The 20,076-nt window shown below is 40.1% G+C and overlaps 1 protein-coding gene across 1 annotated transcript in view; it reads right to left on the bottom strand.

The window, feature by feature from the left end:
- The window catches only part of m1ap (meiosis 1 associated protein), a 92,704-nt gene that overhangs the window by 37,582 nt on the left and 35,046 nt on the right, over positions 1 to 20,076 (bottom strand). The window contains exons 4-7 of the mRNA XM_034165044.1: positions 9,341 to 9,604; positions 8,937 to 9,134; positions 3,086 to 3,251; positions 2,036 to 2,041 (exon numbers count right to left, since the gene is read on the bottom strand). Of these exons, the coding sequence (XP_034020935.1) occupies positions 2,036 to 2,041; positions 3,086 to 3,251; positions 8,937 to 9,134; positions 9,341 to 9,604 (634 nt within the window). The remainder of the gene's footprint in view (positions 1 to 2,035; positions 2,042 to 3,085; positions 3,252 to 8,936; positions 9,135 to 9,340; positions 9,605 to 20,076) is intronic.

The following is a 20,076-nucleotide window of genomic DNA, read 5'->3' on the forward strand; positions in this document are numbered from 1 at the left end:
CCATCATAGAGAGGGACAACATATTCTTTCTTCCAGTCTGTTGAGATGATGCCCATCTCCTCGATGGAAACAAAGATTGTATCCAATGTCAAGAGGTGAGCATCTCCACCCTCCTTTAGAAGCTCAGCCCTGACACCACAGATCCTTGTAATACCACTAAAGGCTCCATCACACATAGCACGTATGAGGCCAAATCAGGGCAAATGGGAAAAAAAGCCAAACTTCAAGGTGCAGTCAGGAGGGACAGACATTCGGAGAGCCATGTACAGATGGCGTTCGAATAACCGGGATGTGGACCAAAGCCACCTCGAATGATTCGTGCACATTCGGCATACAGCAGCTCTCGAATCCAGGTCGACTATGGCCGGAACACAGCACGGATGCCCAGAATGCAGATCGAATGCGGCTAGAACAAAGCACAAAACCCCACAATGCCGGCAGAATGCCGCAGGAATATGCAGAATGCACCTGGAATGCCGTATGTGTGCAGTCCGATTACCACCTGAGGTCTGGGTGGAAGGCAAGCAAGGGGAGGGGCATGGCAGAGCGAGCGCTGTGGTCTGCTTTTTTGAAGACCTGCCTTGTCTCACTGCTTGATTTCGATTGACAATTTCGATTTAAACAAAAAAGAATTCATATCAAGGTGTTGCCCTTCAGACACAAAAACACTCAGAGCTGTGAAAGAAGAGAATGACAATGAATCAGGAGAGAGAGAGAGAGAGAGAGAGAGAGAGAGAGAGAGAGAGAGAGAGAGAGAGAGAGAGAGAGAGAGAGAGAGAGAGAGAGAGAGAGCAAGTCAGTCTGTTTCAGGAAAACAAAATGGACACTGCACCACGTCCTATAATATACAGCACTTCACAGACTGACTGACACACATTGTTTTGGAAGGTATCTGTTCTGTTTGCAAGAGATTGTGAGTGAGAACATCCACAAAATTAAAACAATCTTGGTATTAAGGGAGAAACATTTGCTGCCACCTCTCGCTCGCACATGCCTCTCCCACAAACCACTCTGAGCTCCCCTCCCACGGTCTGAAAATCCCTTGTACACAATCACAAACTTCCACTGTCATCACCAACATTTCATTAAATATGTGGCTACTTGACTATACAGAGAATGATATAAATTCCATAATTAGTTTTTTGTCTTTATTTGTCTATTTGAATAGATTTATTGATTCCTTTAAGTACTCATTTTTTAATGTCGTCTGTTTAATTAGATTTTCACAACCACTGGTCAGAATCGCAAGTTATACTGTGTTTCAACCAGTTTTCACAAAACTTGGAGAAAAGCACCAGTCTGGTCTGGAATAGTAAATCCTATTTACACCCGGAGGCTTGTTGGTGCTGGTATCTATCTCTGGATTCGGTAGCATGAGGTGGATGAGAGTCTACAAGTCACCCTGGATGGGATGCCAGTCCAATGCAGGTTACTTCCCCTGCCATGTTACTTACACCATGAACTATTTGAACTTGAGATTTTCTCTGTAGCCCTATTGGTTGTGAAGATATACTAGGGGAAAAAAAGACCTCATCTTTTGTTCTAATCTCATAGTTTCTATGTAGCTCTCGGAATTTTGGAGGGTATATTCAGAGAGCTGGATTACCTGATTTAAAAAAAGATGATTATTTCCCCCTCCTTTATTCCACTGAAATTTAAGGTATTACTACTCAAAAATCAGACTATGAAGCGAGAGCCCATAGTGGCGAGACAGAAACACCCTTCTGCAAACACCGCCTTCAGTTAAAAAAAAACAAAACAAAGATACTCCACATCAAACTCTCATCAAAGCTGCAATCAAATGATTATCAACACAAGCTTTCCATGTAATATTCATGATATTTATAAGTTGCTAAATGAAATGCAACAGTTTGTATGCATGAGAAATAATTCTAAGAGGAAGCACAGCAGATCTGACAGATTGGTGGTTTGAAGCTCCATAAATGTCAGTGAGGCAGCGACCAAACATGTTTTTGCCACTCTGGAAAGATATTTTTTTCCACCAGTGTTCTCCAGTAGCTTTCATTTTCCATACCCTCTGCTATAAACTCTTGCAAGAAAACAACACTGTGGAGTAACTGCAGCATCACAAAGGCAAAAGGGTGTCGGCCTTGGTTCCAATAAAATGTGGTAACTATCAAACTCTGTCAGCATTACAAACACTGTTGAATGGCACTGCTTTGTTATTGGACAATGGGGGACACAAAAAGCATCATTCATATTGGTCAATCAATGCCCAATTACTTGTACTGAGGAGGGAGAATGACAGTAATGTGTGTCTTTGATTACTGGGTATCAGTGTACGGTGTATCAGTTTTGGGCACACTGTGCACACATTTGAAAAGACACTTCAGTGCATTCAAACACGGTTGTCATGTTTTTACTTGCCGAACGCCGAAAAAAAGTGAGTCATCAAAGTTGGGAAGGTTTTACAATATCAAATGTATGGAGGCAAAACACCAAGCTGAAATGAATGCTCGACGTTCTTCAGACTATTCCAAGAGAGGCTGACAGCTGGTCAGTGTGAAGATGAACTCATGATGGCCTGTCGGACAGCTTGCAGTGTTTCTTGATTAAGGAGACAAGGACAGAAGGGACATGGCCACACGGCGCTGCTTCAGACAGACATAAAACTGATGAAAGCTTTAGAAGTCCTCTTAAGCTGCAAATCATGACAACAGGCTGAACTAATCCAGGATATCAACTCATAGGAGGGCTCAGTACAAACACACATCATGACAGAGAGAGTGCACGCCTACATCTATATATAATGTAAAAACGACAACAAGGGGTTGATGGCAAGGCACAAGGTTGCGAGAGGGATGACACAATTGACATAATGGTGTCAGCTGAGTAAAAATTCCCATCATTAGTATCATGTTTGCAGCAGTTCAAACAGTGAAAACAACTTCCTCTCAACTGGGATATTTTTATACCATAAAATTTTTTAGGAAGCAGATAAATATTTATACGCCCTGCTATCTCTTGCCACTGCACTACTCTGAATTAAATTATCTGTTTGTGTCTGTATGTGAGCCAATGTTTTGCGTGTAGTTTCACGCGTGCATGTCTTTGCGTGTCTTACCCTCAGTGTGTGTAGCTTCAGGTGAAGAAATATCTTGGCCCCAGTTGTCTGCACTATTGATCTGAACCACTAGGAGACGCCTCAGTGATACCAGGTCAGCATCTTTGAGCCCCATCTCTAGCTGGCATACAATGCCTCGCCCTGGCTGGCTGGTCACCACGGTAACCTAGGAATGACATAACCATAGGGGGAGAAAAAGAATCTCTGTGAAGAGACAGCAAAAAGGACTCCAAGGCATTGTTTTAAATTATGCATATTTACAGTGACTTTCGAGGAAACTCGCATCAGATGCTTACTTGTCAAAGAAAATACAAAGGAACAAAACAGAATATACTAACAGTGCCACTTAACATGAGCCTATAGCTCCTAGAAATCATCAATCTCTTGGCGGAGGCATGAAGTACACATGAACCCCCTTTGTCCAACAATTCAGTCAATGAATTAAATTTAATGATAGAAACCAGCACAGCAATTTTTTTAAAGTTGCTGTTTGCTGAGCAACCACTGACCTAAAGTGATAGCTGGTTGCTTTTGGTCGTCGGGTTCTCTGGAGGATCCTTTGGTACCCATGGACTTAGTGTCAAATGAGAGGTTTTTAAAGGCGATACAGATGAGGCGAACTAATTGCACTGTGAGAGAATGCCAGATATGATCTACGATAGTCATGCGGTGCATTTTTCTAGGCATGATCCAGCATGTAGGTGCTTTAGTACTGAGGATGCTAGCAACTGGACAAGAACAAGGAAGTGCCACCTGTATCACCTGGATGTAGAAGGAAGAAGACTATGTTTGACAGTTGAATAGGGTAGTCTTCCTGAGTGGTTGCCAACCAGGACTCAGAACAACTGCAATTGTGATGAGCTGCACCAGCAGATGCTCTCAGAAATGACCTGACTTGGCTCTTTTCTAAAATGTTCTATAAAGCGAAGAATGGAGTGGAATACGTCAAGGCATCAACTACTATTAACATTGACTAATATTAAGATCCCTCAGACCAAAGTCCACTTTTGAGGCTTTCCAGTTGCAGCTATGAAAGAAAAAAATTAGTTTCATGTTACTGAAATAAAAGAGACTGCAGAACATCACCACAACAAAGCATTCTTTTGGCTCGACTGTAATATTTCTGTTGTACTTAAGGGACATGATTTGCATTCCCAGTTAACTCCCACTCTGATACACTGATTATTCTGAAACAACACATACTTCAACAACAGGACTTGATGAGAAAACAATGAGGGCAAAAAAGTAAATATAAGGATTAGTGTGGATACAAATGATCACTTTTACAGCCAGTTTTCTTTAGACAAGTCAGGGGATGGATACATGAACATTTCCAAGTCACTGAATAAGTCTTGGACTTCATCTATATCAATCATTAAGAAATACAAACAGTGTGGTAGTGTACGGTAAATCTGTTGGCAAGTCTCAAAAACTGAGTGCCTGTGCAAGAAGGAGACCAGTGAGGGAAGCCACCAGGACAGCTAGACAACTGAAGGAGTTATAGGCTTCTGTGGCTGTGACTGGAGAAACTGTGCATTATGCAAATTTTGTCTGCTGCATTTCCACTTATGCAGCTTCAGCGTGTCTTTTCCTGATTAGGACACGAAGCCAAAGGTTTCGATGAACGATCTCTCTTTGTAAAAGGTAAAGAAATTAATTTTGTTACCCTGAAGATTGTTTGAAGTGCAGCAGATCATCACAACTGTTTGGCACAACAAATAAAATTAAATTAAACTGCACATTAAGGGGATGAATCCACTCAAATATGATGGTAGTTGGGGCCAGAATGTGGATTCTAGTTTCAATTTTTAGGTCTTGATGGACTCGTGCACTCTCCACATGACACAGTCTACTGTACTTATTCATCTTGGACGTTGTGCAGCACTTTGGATAACGATGACATGATTTGATGAAATGAAGCTAAACTGTTGTTAAGTAATGTTTAATTGGTCTATTAATTACCCTTTTTGTATTATACTGAATAAATGTATGGATTAAAATAGGCTATTCCAAATTTAGATAATGGAAAGAACTGAAATTGGTTTTCTGTGGTATTTAAGTGCCTAATGAGGGGAAGACAGAGAAGGTAGTGACAGTGAGAAGGTGAATCACATTACCAGTAGCTGTAACTGATGATTATAATCAGATTATTTTGTGGTTCTGATCTCTGGTCCCTGCTGCATTTCTGGCCAAAAGTACAATCTGCTGCTGAAGCCTGATGTGAAGCACATAAGACATAAAAGGCTACAAGTGCTCGAATTGTAAAAATGATAATGTGGTGTGCACACTGAGCCATGTCTCTGCTCAGTGTCCCTCTGTCTCCTAATAGTGGTATTCATATCTGCTGCTGGCGGAAACAGTGGGTCTTAGTGTAATCATCTGTCCGGAGCCTCCTAATAAAGCTGGCAGGATTTGAGAACTCTCTATTAACAACGCACAGCCTTTTTTCCCCACAGGACATTTTGTTCAAATTTAACTGGAAGGACAGCGACCAGCTTGTTTCTCTTCTGGTTCTACAGTCATGCTTTCAGAACTGTTAGCTAAGTTTCATATTCCCCTCAGTTGAACAAAAGTAAAAGCACTGCAACTATTACATGTTCTTAGTCTTGATGATTGGGTAAGTTTGTCAAAACCAGTGGCTTACGTGTCTTTGTTAGCAAGAAAAGGTTTACCGGCATTGAATTTGCAGACAATGTTGCGATCTCTGTGGAAGCAATGAATACCTTGATGACAACAGTAGGGAAGCTGAGTGAGTAATCAGAACATCTGGGTGTGTGAATACCCAAAACAAGATCCAGGATTTCAATAATGCCCTGGAATTAGCCATGAGAAGTGTTTCTGTGGTGAAACTGTTGAACTTGTACAGACCTTCACTTCTTATCAGTGACGTTCATGTCTCTGGCTCCTCAGCCTTTGAGATCAAGACATGAAGGGAAGAGTTTATGGAGACATGAGGTCACTGGATAGAGGTGTGTGGTGATACCAATATCTTTGCAGGGAAAACAAGGTCCAAGTCATGAAAGTCTTGGTAGTTCCTGTCTTACTGTATGGTTGTAAGACTTGGATGTTAACCAGTGATCGAAGGCAATCGTTAGAAATCTTTGCTACTAGGTCCTCTTTGGAGGACCTTGGGTACCACTGCATTGACTGTGCGTCAAATGAATAGTGAGGGAAACTCAGATGAGAAATATCACTATCATGGTGAGGGACTGTCGTCAGCTGCAACATTTTAGATATGTGGCACCTTTCTCTGGGCATGATCCAGCACACAGGTGTCTCAGTGTTGTTGAACTCAGTGGCTGAAGAAGGGGATGGTTTGTTTGTCTGCCAGGGCAGTTGCTACCCAGGGCGCAAAGTGGTTCAGAGGTGTGGTGGATGCAGCAACAAACGATGTGTTCTGACTGAATAACCTCTATTTTTTACAACCCTAAAAATCCTTTTCAATTGGCAGCTAGCTGTAAACAGACCATAGTTTAGCACATATTGTGGCTTGTACTCATAACTATGATAATTTACTCACTTCAAAACTTTAATACACTTTAATTACAATGGATTTATGAAGAAACGACAGCTGATTTTCATAGCGCTGATGTCCTGCATTGGAAATGTACATAAACTGGATTCAAGTGGATTGTCTGATATAAGGAGCAAAGAGCTCTCTTCCACCAAAAATTGACAGAGAATATATGAAACTTTTAAAAAATGCAAATAAAAGTCCACATTCAGTATGTTTTTGCAGCTCCTAAATACACTGAATTGGATGTGAAGAGAGCTAATTTAATAGTGGTAAAGTGGAGCCTATTCACTACATTAGCATGAATTGCAATGCTTGAATAGCAAAGTGGGTCTATTCAGTCTGAGCTAGTTGGCACTTTTGGAGTTGCTCCTTTGTGACAGTGATGAAAAGATAGAATAGTTCATTGTTTGGTGTAAATTAGAGCTTTGAACACAACAAGGAAAAAAAAATTACATAACTGAACAAATGGCTGTATGTTCCATCAAACTTTTCTTAAAAAGTCTGCAGGCCACAAAGCCTTCTCTTATTATGTGCCTGTTTTGTGGAATGATCTCCCTGCAGGGATAAAACAGTCAGATTCCACAGAGACATTCAAATCCAGACTAAAGACGCATTTATTCTCCCTCTCGTATGGCTCGCAAACTGGTTTAATATGGAAGTATGCTTCCTCTCCTTTTAATTCATATTATTAGCAACGGAGCAGGTCTCAACCTCACTTCATTTAATTTCTGGGTCTGTTAGTGAAGCTCAGGGCTAGCTGCCGGTGAGCACCTTAGTGTTCTCTGTACTTCCCTGTGAATTTATACTGTTGGTGAAGCCATACCTTAGGTGCAGTTATTTCTGGCAGACTGATTCTGTTCTTTTTCTCTCTGTCCGAGGCACCGATGAGACATCCATGGTGCTAGACTGACCACGAGATGCCCTGGCTGAAGCTGATACAGCGGCCCGTGGACCACCTTGCTGAGGGTGAACTCTCTGAACCACTGCAGTCTGCTCTTGGAATGCAGTCTTCCATGAAGACAGCTTTTACTAAAGTGAAACTGACGAGGTGATGGATGGACACTGACCCTGCACCCCAGGGAGCTGGACTTATCTCATGAAGCTCTGCCTGTGGCGCCAATGACTGCGTGCTCACCTCAATAATGCACTTTGTTTTTGATGCTATTTTGATTTTTCTGTTTCCTGTTTCTTCAGCTTGGTAAATCTCGGTAAAAACCTTGTAACTGTTTGAAAGTAATCAGCAGTGGGCTACCCCTCTGAGTCTGGTCTGCTTGAGGTTTCTTCCTCAACATCATCAGAGGGAGTTTTTTCTTACCACTGTTGCCTCTGCGCTTGCTCTAGGGGTTGGTAAGGTTAGACCTTACTCATGTGAAGCGCCTTGAGGCAGCTTTGTTGTGATTTGGCACTATATAAATGTCATAAATTGAATTATATCACTTGTTTTGTAACAGATTCAGAGAGCTGTAGATTCATTGTAAATCACATTTTACATGTACGAGCTCCTGGGTTCAATCCCCAGCATCTCCACTTCTTATTTAGGTACACCTAACATGTGATAGTGTGGCATTGTGTAGCTGACTTCACCAATTCTGTCACCACTGTTTATTTGGGATCCTTTTTACTGCTTGTTTGTGAAGTAAAGCTGCCAGTTGTGCTCAGCCAAGTCAGAAAAGGTCAATTAAGCTCATATTGGCTGTAAATGTTAAACGATTTCAGGAGCTGAGTCGGAGTTCCTGCTGTCGGCTTGAATCACGCTTGGTTTGGGGTGGCACAGTGAAGGTTCAGCGGAACTCAGTGTACAATTTCATGCCAAGACTAGTAAAAGTTAATTCGAGATATCAAGAGTTGAAGACGCATTTCCCTGGAGTTTAAACTGCCTGTGTTTGCCTGGAGTTCCACTCGGCCATTCCAATCTGAGCACAAGGTGTGACTTAGTGCTGGCGGGTGGACTTTTCTGGACTCTGTCTCCTTGGGAGGACTTGGGTGCCAAACACAGTCAGGCAAGAGCAAGCTAAGATGTACAAATCCGCTTGCTTTGTGAGATATTTCCACTGAGATGGTCTGCACACAGTCTGTGGGGAGCATTTTGAGTAGCAGCTCCATTCATTTAAAATGACAAATCCAAAAAATAGTTAATTTCTTGGAGATCTGAAACTGTACTGCGTGATGCAAAACCTTAGTCTCTATGTAACAATCTTTAAAAACTATTTTAGACAGTAAGTGACTTGTACTAGCTTGCTAAAGAGGAGTATAGTATGACTCTTTAACTGGATGCTGCATTTGAGAGCAAAGTCAGACACCAAATTTGGTAATAAACACTGCGTTCACGCTCACCTCCACAGATGTGTTGTCGCTGGTCTGGTTGCCAGCACTGGTATGTCTAATGTACTGTTTAAACTGCTGTAGGCTGTCTAGCACAGCCTGTTTCAACAGTTCACCACCTTTGGAAGGTCCCCTGATACAGCCATCGCCTGGAATGGACCTCAGCTCCTCGATACATGAATGCAGTCTCGCCAAGTTACCACGGACTTGCTAAAAGTAGAACGTGTCAGAGTGGAAACAAGAAGGAAGATAAGGGTGAACTTTGATAAATGTAATTGAATTTGGTTGTCCTTTCGCCTAATACAGTACATGGAAATCTCGAGTATTATAAATTAAGCCCAGATATACAGTTCATTTATTACTTGAAGTACAAATGTGTTCCGGCACATAAACTTCTCTTTCAAACTCTTTCTTACCACAAATGGTAGTAAACATTCCTGTTGCCTGCTGACGGCATACAGGCTAAGAAGCGGCATCCTGCAGGGTCCCTCTAAACTGCAGGCCAAGGACAAGACGTTATCCAGGGCATCACAGAGCACTGTACAGGTCTCAGACCACCAGGGCGGTAACGCATCCACAATCAGGATCCTGGCTGGTTGACTCAAAAATGAGAACACTGAGTAGGCCAGGCTCCGTGAGTGAGAAGATGCTGCTGGCCTCTTCCTGTTGTCCATGAAAATCTAGCAACAAAAGAAATACCATCATGATCAGTGACAAAAACAGCAGAGGAAGGTGGGATAAAAATCTAAGTGAACATTTAATAATTCTAAATATGCTAAGGCAGATATACTTTTTTATTTTAAATATTGTTTTTACTCAAACGCTCTGTGAACCTTTGTGCAAATGTGTAAAAATCTAAATTAGCAGGAGAAACAACAAAACAATCTTCATACGCTGTTTTTGCCTGAATATTCCTCATCTTTGGCCGACCTTCACCAATCCAGTAACGAACAAATCCAGGAGGTTATAATTACTTTTTTCACCTCTTGACTGTATATATCACTTTAGCATGAGGATGGAAAATGAGTAATTACTAAAAATGGCGAAAAACATAATGATAACATACTGCTGTGTAAATATAATCAGGCTATACAGCCAACCGTATTCATTAAATGTGTTAATAACTAAGAATGGTAAGCAATCGGACATGTATAACTAGGCTATAATGGATAGACATTAACATAATCCAGCTTTCAATGGTTCCATTTTCATAGAGCTTGAAGGCTTTTATAAACTTCTGAGGATAGAATATGAAAATGTTCAGACTAAAGCAAGTTTTGTGCAATAATGACTTACTGTAAGAACAATTCATTAATGACTGAAAATAAGGCTTTGTGCATTACTTTGGTTTCCAAGGACCAGGGAAATGGGAAAAAGCTGGAGCACCCAGTTAGAACCCACACAAAACACGAAAAGAACATACAAACCCATCACACATATACACGTCGAACAAATATTGTCTACAGTGAGGTTTAACTGATAAATGGACTGCATTTGTATGGCAGTTTTCCATCTGAATCAGAAGTTCAAAGCAGTTTACAATGATGTCTCACATTCACCCATACACACTGATGTCAGGTGTACCAGTGTTGCCACAGTTACTTTATAAAGTTACTTTATTATTTACTTTTTACAGTTACATTTTACAGTTATGTTTATACAGTTACTTCATGAGCACCTGCGGACAACTTGTCGGCAGTAATCAGCAAAGTAACTCATAGTTACTTTGCTGATTACTCAATTTTAAGAGTAACCAAGTTACATTACTCGTTACCTTATTAGTTACAAGTTGTCGGCAGCTGCTAATAATGTAACTACATAAAATAACTAATGAGGTAACTTTGGCAACACTGCTCACTACACACCAGGAGCAACGCAGGGATTAGGAATCTTGCCCCAGGACCCTTAGTGATTGTCTGGGGTTTTAACCAAAGATTCTCTGGCCTCACCACTACACCATCACCTTAACCAGAAACCCAGGTGTTGTTGAAGTCAGAAATCAGCTATGTACTTTGTAGCCTACAAATGTGAGTTTTGAAAATCTGAGTTCTATATTTAGCCTAAATGTTGGCCAGAACATTTCAGAGGCCTGAAAAACTGGCACTGTCAGTTTCTGCAAATCATATACCACAGACTCACAATTGCTGGAAGGGTTTGAATAAATCCTAACTAGACACGTGATGAAATGTGTTTAATACATCTTTGGAGATAGAAAACACATGCCAGATGTAGCGTATTAAATAAACTGAAGGTACATTGCTCAAAGTATGTTTTTATATAACAAACATACCGTATACCTGAAATACTCCAACATAAGAAAACATCTTTTCCTATTTGCAACTGGTAGCAGTAATATCAGTAAGTCATACAACATTGAGGCAGTTCACAAAGTCAGTCACATGTCTGAAACCCTGTGATTACAGACTGTGTGAATCTCTCTTTTGTCACAGGTCACTGGCCTCATCATCACAGAAGGAAGTGCTTATTTGACAACATCAGTGACCCCCCTATTTTGACACTCATCCGCACAATTAGTCATTTCATTTTCACACCTCGATGAGCACAAACAGACAGTAACACGTTGTGAGGAAGCTGCTAAAATGGGAAAACAAGTCAGTTGATTACTGCATGGTGCCCCATTCTACCATGTCTTGGGGGATTTTTGGCCACACTAAGAAAGCTATCTTCAAAAGACCTTCATGAAACTCAGTGGATGAATGTTAAGAGCTGATCGGAAACCAGAAGTAAGTTCCTGATGTTTTATATATAGAATTTTCTTTGACATGGTGAATAAAGCCTTTTTGATCACGACCATTTTCATGTGATCTTCATGAAATCCAGAAGAAGAACCAGTTTAATGTGGTCTGAACTGGAATACTGACATAGAGTTGGGACTTTTTTCATCAGGCATATATTATTCAATATTTAAATCATTTTCACAAACCTAAGAGCTGTATCACAGCTATTAGTAAGATATATCACAGAAAGATAACCCTATACCTACTTGAGAGTTGCAATGGGTGTCTTGGTGGCTCCCCTCACTAGTCCTCCAAGTACAATTTTTGTTTGTTTTTACGGGTGATGTCAATGAAGGTTCTGTACCTGAAGAACTTACATTTGGATTTGTCAATCCAAATGTAAATTTACATAATTGTTGGCAGGTATTCTCAGACTGTCTTTGCAGGTTCGTTTGAGGACCAACACAAAGCAACAGAGAAAAACAGGAACATCCAGACAACATATTTCAACATTTAAGTGCATAAAACAAAATCATACTGATCTTTTGCGCAACTTATTACAAAGCAGGAAAGCCTCAGTTGAGATAGTTTAATCTGTCAATTTTAAGAATGTTGAAGAGAATTTGTTCAGAGACAGCATTAACTTATAATTAATATCATTTACTACCATGGTTGTCTCTGCCGACACCGACAACTAGCTCAGCCTGTTAAGCAACGTTATCAGATATGCAGCGGAAGGAACTTCCTTTTTACAAGAAATACATGCAGATGGAAGACTTGAAAAACCTCTGAAGGCTTGAGTTATCAGAGCAAATACATGAATGGAAGTAATTCCTTCTCATCTAACGCTAGGCAAGGAGCATGCTTCATAATTCAAACTGCTAAATCCACCTTCCTGAAAACCAGGCCTGTCTCAGTCTTTGGGCAGAAGGTGTATTCTAAGCATTTGAAAACTCATTAGCTCATGGAGGTGCAGTCACCCTTTGATCGTCTGTCCATCTCATCCATATCGCACTATGTTGCCCTCATCACCAAGATCAAATATCTTTTTCCTCTGCACCTTTGATCTTACATCTTTTATCGCACCTATATTTGAGTGAACATAAATAAATCAAATGACAACGAGGAGATAAATAACACAACAGGCACAGACATTAAGGGGTTTAGCACATTGGCTCAGGGGGATGGTAGTTTCTCACATTTTCAGATTTTCTGCATGCTCTTCAAAAGGTGAGTAGAAAAATATCTGCTCCTTCCCACTGAATGTGTTCGACTAGCCAGATGCCATCAGAACTAAACATTTTCAACAACACTTTACTTGGGGAAACAACTGAAAAAGTGTATTTTCCTGACAAATGGCCATGCCTGTCTGGATCAAAAGGGTTGTGGGAGTGTCAAACTCATGTGACAATGCAGGCCTTGGTTGCATTATAAAATGTATGCAAGTACTTGATTTCACAGTGAATGAAACAAATTTTGGTCACCAAAACTGAATGAAAAATAGCATCCACTAAGGTGCAGAGCATCCCTTGAAGGTAATTTGTACCATGGCATAGCCTGACTTGATCACTTTGGAAGATATTCACTAAAGCATGGGTTATGTGATACTGTATTTGGAAATAAAATAAAAAAAACCCTAAGCTATGTTGCTAACCCAGCCTCGCTATATATATATATATATATATATATATATATATATATACAAGGTCTATTAGAAAAGCATCCGACCTTATTATTTTTTTCAAAAACCATATGGATTTGAATCACGTGTGATTACACCAGACATGTTTGAACCCTCGTGGGCATGCAAGAGTTTTTTCACGCCTGTCGGTTACGTCATTTGCCTGTGGGCAGTCTCTGAGTGAGGAGTGGCCCACCCTCTCGTTGATTTTTTCATTGTTTAGGAATGGCTCAGAGACTGCTGCTTTGTTTGATCAAAATTTTTTCAAAACTGTAAGGCACAACTGAGTGGACACCATTCGATAAATTCAGCTGGTTTTCGGTAAAAATTTTAACGGCGGGGGTCGCGACAAGAAAAACACCTCCGTTGGAAACCTTAACGGACACGTTGGAACATGCCCAAGCTGTTAAACAATTTCTCAGATACTCACTTGTTGAAAGCCATCAAAAGCCGCCTGAATTTTACAAATGGTTTTCAACACGGAGGTGTTTTTCCTGTCGCGGCGCACACAGATTCGCGCACATCTTTCATTAAAAAATGTCCTTAAACAGTGGAATGTCCGCATAAAGTCCTCATGCCGGCCTCTTCTGAATCTTCTCTGTTCTCTCACGACATCCTGGGTGAATTATGCCTTAAATTAGGATGTTTTCAGGTCGAAACAGGCCGACGACAGTGCCTGGAAGCGCTGCGCGACGTCCCGCTCTGTGGGAAGTCCTTACACCGACAGAAACACCCCATAATCTCTCATCAGCCGTTAAACTTTTCACCAAAAACCAGCTTAATTTCTCGAATAGTGTCCACTCGGATATTCCTCACAGGTCCAGAAAAAGTTTTGATAAAGCAACACGCGCCGTCTAGAGCAGCGTGTGAAACAAAGGAATTCAGCCGAGAGGGCTGAACCACATCTCACTCAAGGCCTGCCCACAGGGAAATGACGTCACCGACGTGTGAAAAAACTCACGCATGCGCACGAGGCTTCAAGCACGATTGGTATAATCGCACGTCATTCAAATCCATATAGTTAAAAAAAAAATAAAAGTGTCGGTTTCTTATCTAATAGACCTCATATATATATATATATATACACACTGTTCAGTAAAATGGGTGGTCCTTAGAAATTCTTGGTGAAAAGATTTGGTTAAAATCCAATAACTTTTTTCAAGTTATCATAGACACATTGATGCTCACATGCACGCACTGTCAGAAAGCATTTCTAGATTTTATATCCCAGCAGCGGATTAAAAACAGGAAGAAGAAAAGAAACGATGCAATGGCTCATAAGAATCCTTTGACTTTTTCACACACCTAACTAAATTATGCAAGCACTTTGCTGAGAAATATGGTCAAAAAAGAGGCAGGAATTTCACTTCATGTTCAAAAACTGCGCATTATTTCATTTTATGACAGTGCCCCAATGTTTACTACACAAACAGACATTAATGGAAAAAATATAAGATTAAGAAGCTGTGGTGTAGGTGTATGAGTGGCACCACAATAATAGCCACTGTAACGCCAAGACCACTGGGAAACACTGACCAAAGGGTGAACAAAATTTTGCAAATTTTCTATATTTTCTTATAATAATACCACACGACAGGGTAGTATTGGTTTTTTTTTTTTTACATTGTTCAAATGCTAAGTTTGCTATAACCAGGCTAAATGTAAAACTCTACATTTGAAAGTAAGGAAAGTGTGAAATGAATGGAGGAAAATATATAAAAGATGCGCTGAATAGTGGATGGGGAGCAGATTAAAGTATTTTGACATAGAAATAAATAATTAAGACTGCCTGCAGATTCCTGTCAACTCAGTGCTAGCTCCCAGCTCATAAGCTTAGCTAACAAGTTATTAGCTAAGTTTGACCAACTTACTGTTGTTTTTCTTTCTGAGTTGTCTTCTGTTGTTATAGTTAAAGAAGGAATGTTCTTTGAAGAGAGTTATCCAGCAAATATATCATAGTAACGAGTAGTAGTGACCAAAACAGTGCCAATTTTATCTTACTTTGCTAGCTGCGTGGCTAATGCTAAAAAATAGGCCAACAACAGTCTGGGCGAGTGGGGGAGGGGCGTATAATAAATTTTAACCTAATACACACAGAAAAAATAATGATTATGGGCACTATTATATTAAAAATTCTTTTTTATTATATTACAAATTATTTTTTATTATTATTATTTAAATTAGATTATGTCATATTTCATGTGGACTGTGTGTCTGTGTTTAACATGTATTGCAGAAGGCATAGCTGTTTCCGAGCTGGTCTGGAACATCCATAAGATCATAGGATCTTGTGCAAAGTTAAAGTTTGTTGTGTTTTAAAATTTATTCATGGTTACCAGGAGGTAGAACCTTGGAAATGTTATGGCTGTGATATTTTGGCAAATGTGTCAATGTGAAACCTGGGACAGAAGGCCACTAAGACCTTGAACATGTGTTCTGTGTTGGGTGCATTCTAATTGTGGCCCACCAAGGGGTCCATTCTCTGAGATCTTTTGTCTCAACAAAAATTAAGTATATCAAGGGGAACTTTGCGTAGTCACCCCATTAAGATTGTGGACAAGTATGATGGTGGACATGTTTAATTTTAATTTATGGCCATCTGGGGGTTGAATTTTAGAAAACTTGCATGTACAGTACAAATCTGACAAATCTTTGTGTATCAAATTGAAATTTGGTAGACAAAGTCACCACACAAACACTATGGACAAGATTGTTGTTGAACCTGTTTTGATTCTGTGGCCACAAAGGGGGTGGGGTCAAGAATCAGACACTTGATATATATGATAGCTTCACAAACAGTTTGTATATAAAGGAGAAACTTTGTAGACAACATCACCCCACAAAGACAGAGGACATGTTTGACATTGGATGGGTTTTAATTTTTATTGTGCCCACCAAGGGGTAGAGTCTCAACAACTGTGTGTAAATGATATCTTGAAAAGCATTTCGTATAATAAGGTGTAATTTGTTACACACTTCACCTCACTCAAACCTCAGATATGTTCATCATTGCCCACATTTCAGTTGTAACTTTGGCCACCAGAGGACAGAAATCTCCACAAGGTCTTTATGGTTCGTGATCAAACTTGCTTTTGTAGATTATACCTTTTGAAGATCAGGTTAAGATAATATGGGTGTTGTTATGTGTACACACACATTTGCTGACAGTCCAAAGTTCTGCCATTAGTTTGTGTTCTCATAGAATAGAAAAGGCATAAATGACGGCAACAAAAAAAAGACATTTGTTGTGTTATTGTTGGCCTTCGAGTTGTGTGTAGGTTTGAAGCCATAAGAATACCCAAAGAAGTCAAAGGAACTGGAAATTGATGATAAAAAAAAGCTGTCCCTGTGTGTATGTGTGTATGTTTGTGTGCACAGAGAGGTTTGTAAAGTGCTGTAGTGTGTGTAAGCCTTAGGTGAATGCTGTGAAATGAGAGCTGATTGATGCTCAGTCACATCTCTGTCTCTCACACACATACACACACACACCTTCACCGGTGACTGAGATTGACAAGAAGCCCTGTGGAACGTACACGGCTGCGTATGGGAGATAAGATGAGTTCTGTATGTGTGGAGGTTGTATGTGAGGGAGGGAAAAAAAAATAACTTTCTCCTTCTCTCTGTACCTGGCAGAGCCAATTACAGTTTCCAGGTCCTGATTTAAAGGAACAGACAGAGCGTGCGTGTCACCAGATGATCAGGGCTTAATGTGGTCACACAGCTAGACATTGGCTGAGGAGATTCAAAAGAGTAAGTTTTCTTTCCTTGTCCCAATTTTGATCTTGGAAGCACTGGGTTTTCCTCTTCATTACTCCCTTTCATATTCCTCCTTCATATCCTTACTCTTCTCACAACTCCATCACAGGGGCATCTACGAGGGGCGATTGAGAGGTTTTGAGCCCGACCCAGAAAAAGTCAGGCAAGGTTCTCCATCTTTTGCATTCTGAGAAACTAACATTTCTCGAGAATGTGCAAAGTTTTGACTCTCTGAGTGCAATGTTGAGAAATGTGGTCGTTGAACTACTATTTAATTTCCACTGAGTATTAAGATACTCTACAGACTGTGACATACTGCTTTGTGCATACTATATAGTAAGCTCGTAGGAGTATACGAATGTGGCCTCAGTTCAACCTTAGCTCCTCCACCCCAACCCCAATCAAAAACATTCCTGGAACACCGCAGTACTGCCTCCTACCTGCAGGTAAGATGCTTTAAGTTTATCTGTGCATAAGCGTACAGCTGGGGTACACTGTGGCCTTTGAGTTTCAAATAGGAAGGTGCATGTAAGGGGATCAGTTTCACTGGTATTATTGGAGAGCAATCATTCATATGCACATACATACACTTACTAAACACACCCACATAAGAAAATAAATACATGCTTCCTAATTTAACAGTTGGAGCTTTGCAGCACTACATTAATCCAGTGCCTTTTTGATTTCCCCATGAGGTCTGGAAAAAGTTTCCCAAGTAATTTTGCATAATTATTTTACACACTAGTCGCTTTTTCAATCTTTGGTCCAGTTTTTTTACTTTTAGTTTGGGTTCAGTGTTATTAACTGCCATCAGATTGAGGTTAAATTACTGTTTATTCAGCTGTGCTGTTTACTGATTTGAAGCGTTTTGGTCTAATTCCCTAAGATGGGAACAGGAGCATGAAATTACTGAATCCTTTAAGCACATCCTAAAAGTGCAATGTGAATTCCAGATAGCTGCAGATAGAACGTGCATGGTTGTTGCAATGACACTCACCTTGAGGTTTGTCAAAACTAGCTTGCAATGTCAATGTTTGTCAACCATTAATGTTGTTTTTGTCCTTGCATCTGTGTTGGTCTAAGGCCGTTTGGTAGCGAGGCAGTATTTGTGCTTTAGTTTGTTATATTGTTACCGTATGCATCAACCATAAAAAAGCACACACAAACTATTTCAAATTTATTTGAGACAGCAGTAATGCACAGTTGAGAAACTTAGCAAATTTCATATAACTGACATTGTACCTTCGTTCCTACCTACGTTCGTTCATTCCTTCATTTTCTGTTCCTTATCTCGGTCTGGATCGAGGTAGCGGTCGACCAAGCAGTACCTTATGTTTTAGCTTATTCTAATAGAATTTAAAAGGACAAACAGACAAACACATGGACAGGGTGTACAAGGTACCACCACATTGCCCCACATAAGGGGGCATCATCAAGAACAGTGAAATACATGTGAACAGAAAGAACAAACAAAACCAGACCCAAAACAATCAAACCTAGACCAAAGGACCAACAAGTGTCCAAATGACAAACAAGACGCCAAGACAAAAAAGTAACCAAAACAAACAAACCTACACCAAAAGACAAACAAACCAATGCACAATAGCAATGAAATAAACAATCCCAGATAAAACAACAAACAAACAACACACAAAAGTTACCAAACAGCCCCACACCAAAATATAAACAAAGACATAAAAGCAGTCAAACTGTAAACAAACCCATACAAACGACAAACAAACTAAGAACAAATCACAACCAAACCAAGACATTAAAGCAACCAAAAGGCAAACAATCCACACCAAATGACAAACAAACCAAGACGCAAGAGCAGTAAAGTGACAAACAAACCCACACCAAACAACAAACAAACCCTGACCAAGTGACAACCAAACCAAGGACATAAAAGCAACCAAATAGCACACAAACCCACACCAAAAGACAAACAAACAAACCCAGATCAAGTGACAAACAAAGACATAAAAGGATCCAAATGACAAACAAACCCAAACCAAAAGACAAACTAACTAAAACATCAAAGTAACCAAACAACAAACAGAACCAGACCAAATGGCACACAAACCAAGACATAAACAACAAACGGCTTAAATGCAACAAAACAACAAAGCAAGACACAAAAGCCAAAAAAGATAAACCAAGACCAACAAGACACAAAAGCCAAAAAAGATAAACCAAGACCAAACAACAAACATGCAAAGGCAATCAATTGGCAAACAAACCTAAACCTAAACATTAAACAAACTCAGTGTATAAGCAAAAACAACAAGTCAAGACTAAACAACAAACAAGAGAGGGTCCCTCTACTGCATAGTGGCCATGCAGCCATACAGATTTCTCAAGCTGCAACATTCACAGAAAGGCTCCCACATGAAACTATGGGTAATGAGGCTGACCAGCAAGGCCAAAAGTCAGACAGCCACCCCAACATACCAACCATAAGATCTTGTATGAGAATCGTGTTTTTAGATATTGATATGCTTTATCTCATTATATGTGTGTTATTATTACAACAAATAATTATTTTCAGAATGTGATCACATCGGCGAGACATCAACAATATTGCTGTTTATTGCTACTTTAACATGAGTAAATTGTGACACATATATGGAACCGAACCTAAACTACCCAGAGGTGTTTACCTCAGTTGAAATATGGCTGATGAGATCTGCTGTCAACTACTCTTTCTCCTTTGAGACAGTAATTGTTCTCGCCACAGTAAATACATTTATTGTTTGTCTTTGTGTGTAAGTTTTCAAAGCGACGAGGAAAAGTAAAACTCAAATCTGGCAGCCACAGTGAACCCCTGGGGCAGCTAATGTTGCAGAATGACAGATTCTGAGCCTCTTGAGAAGCCGCACTTCCTGAAAAATGAAATTGTTCAATCAAAGTTACTTTAATGCTGCTTTGGTTTAACATCACAAACGCCTGCAATCCACACTGTTCTTTAATTGAAATG

The sequence above is a fragment of the Thalassophryne amazonica genome, chromosome 23 (assembly GCF_902500255.1).
Source record: "Thalassophryne amazonica chromosome 23, fThaAma1.1, whole genome shotgun sequence".
In the NCBI taxonomy this organism is placed as follows: Eukaryota; Metazoa; Chordata; class Actinopteri; order Batrachoidiformes; family Batrachoididae; genus Thalassophryne; species Thalassophryne amazonica.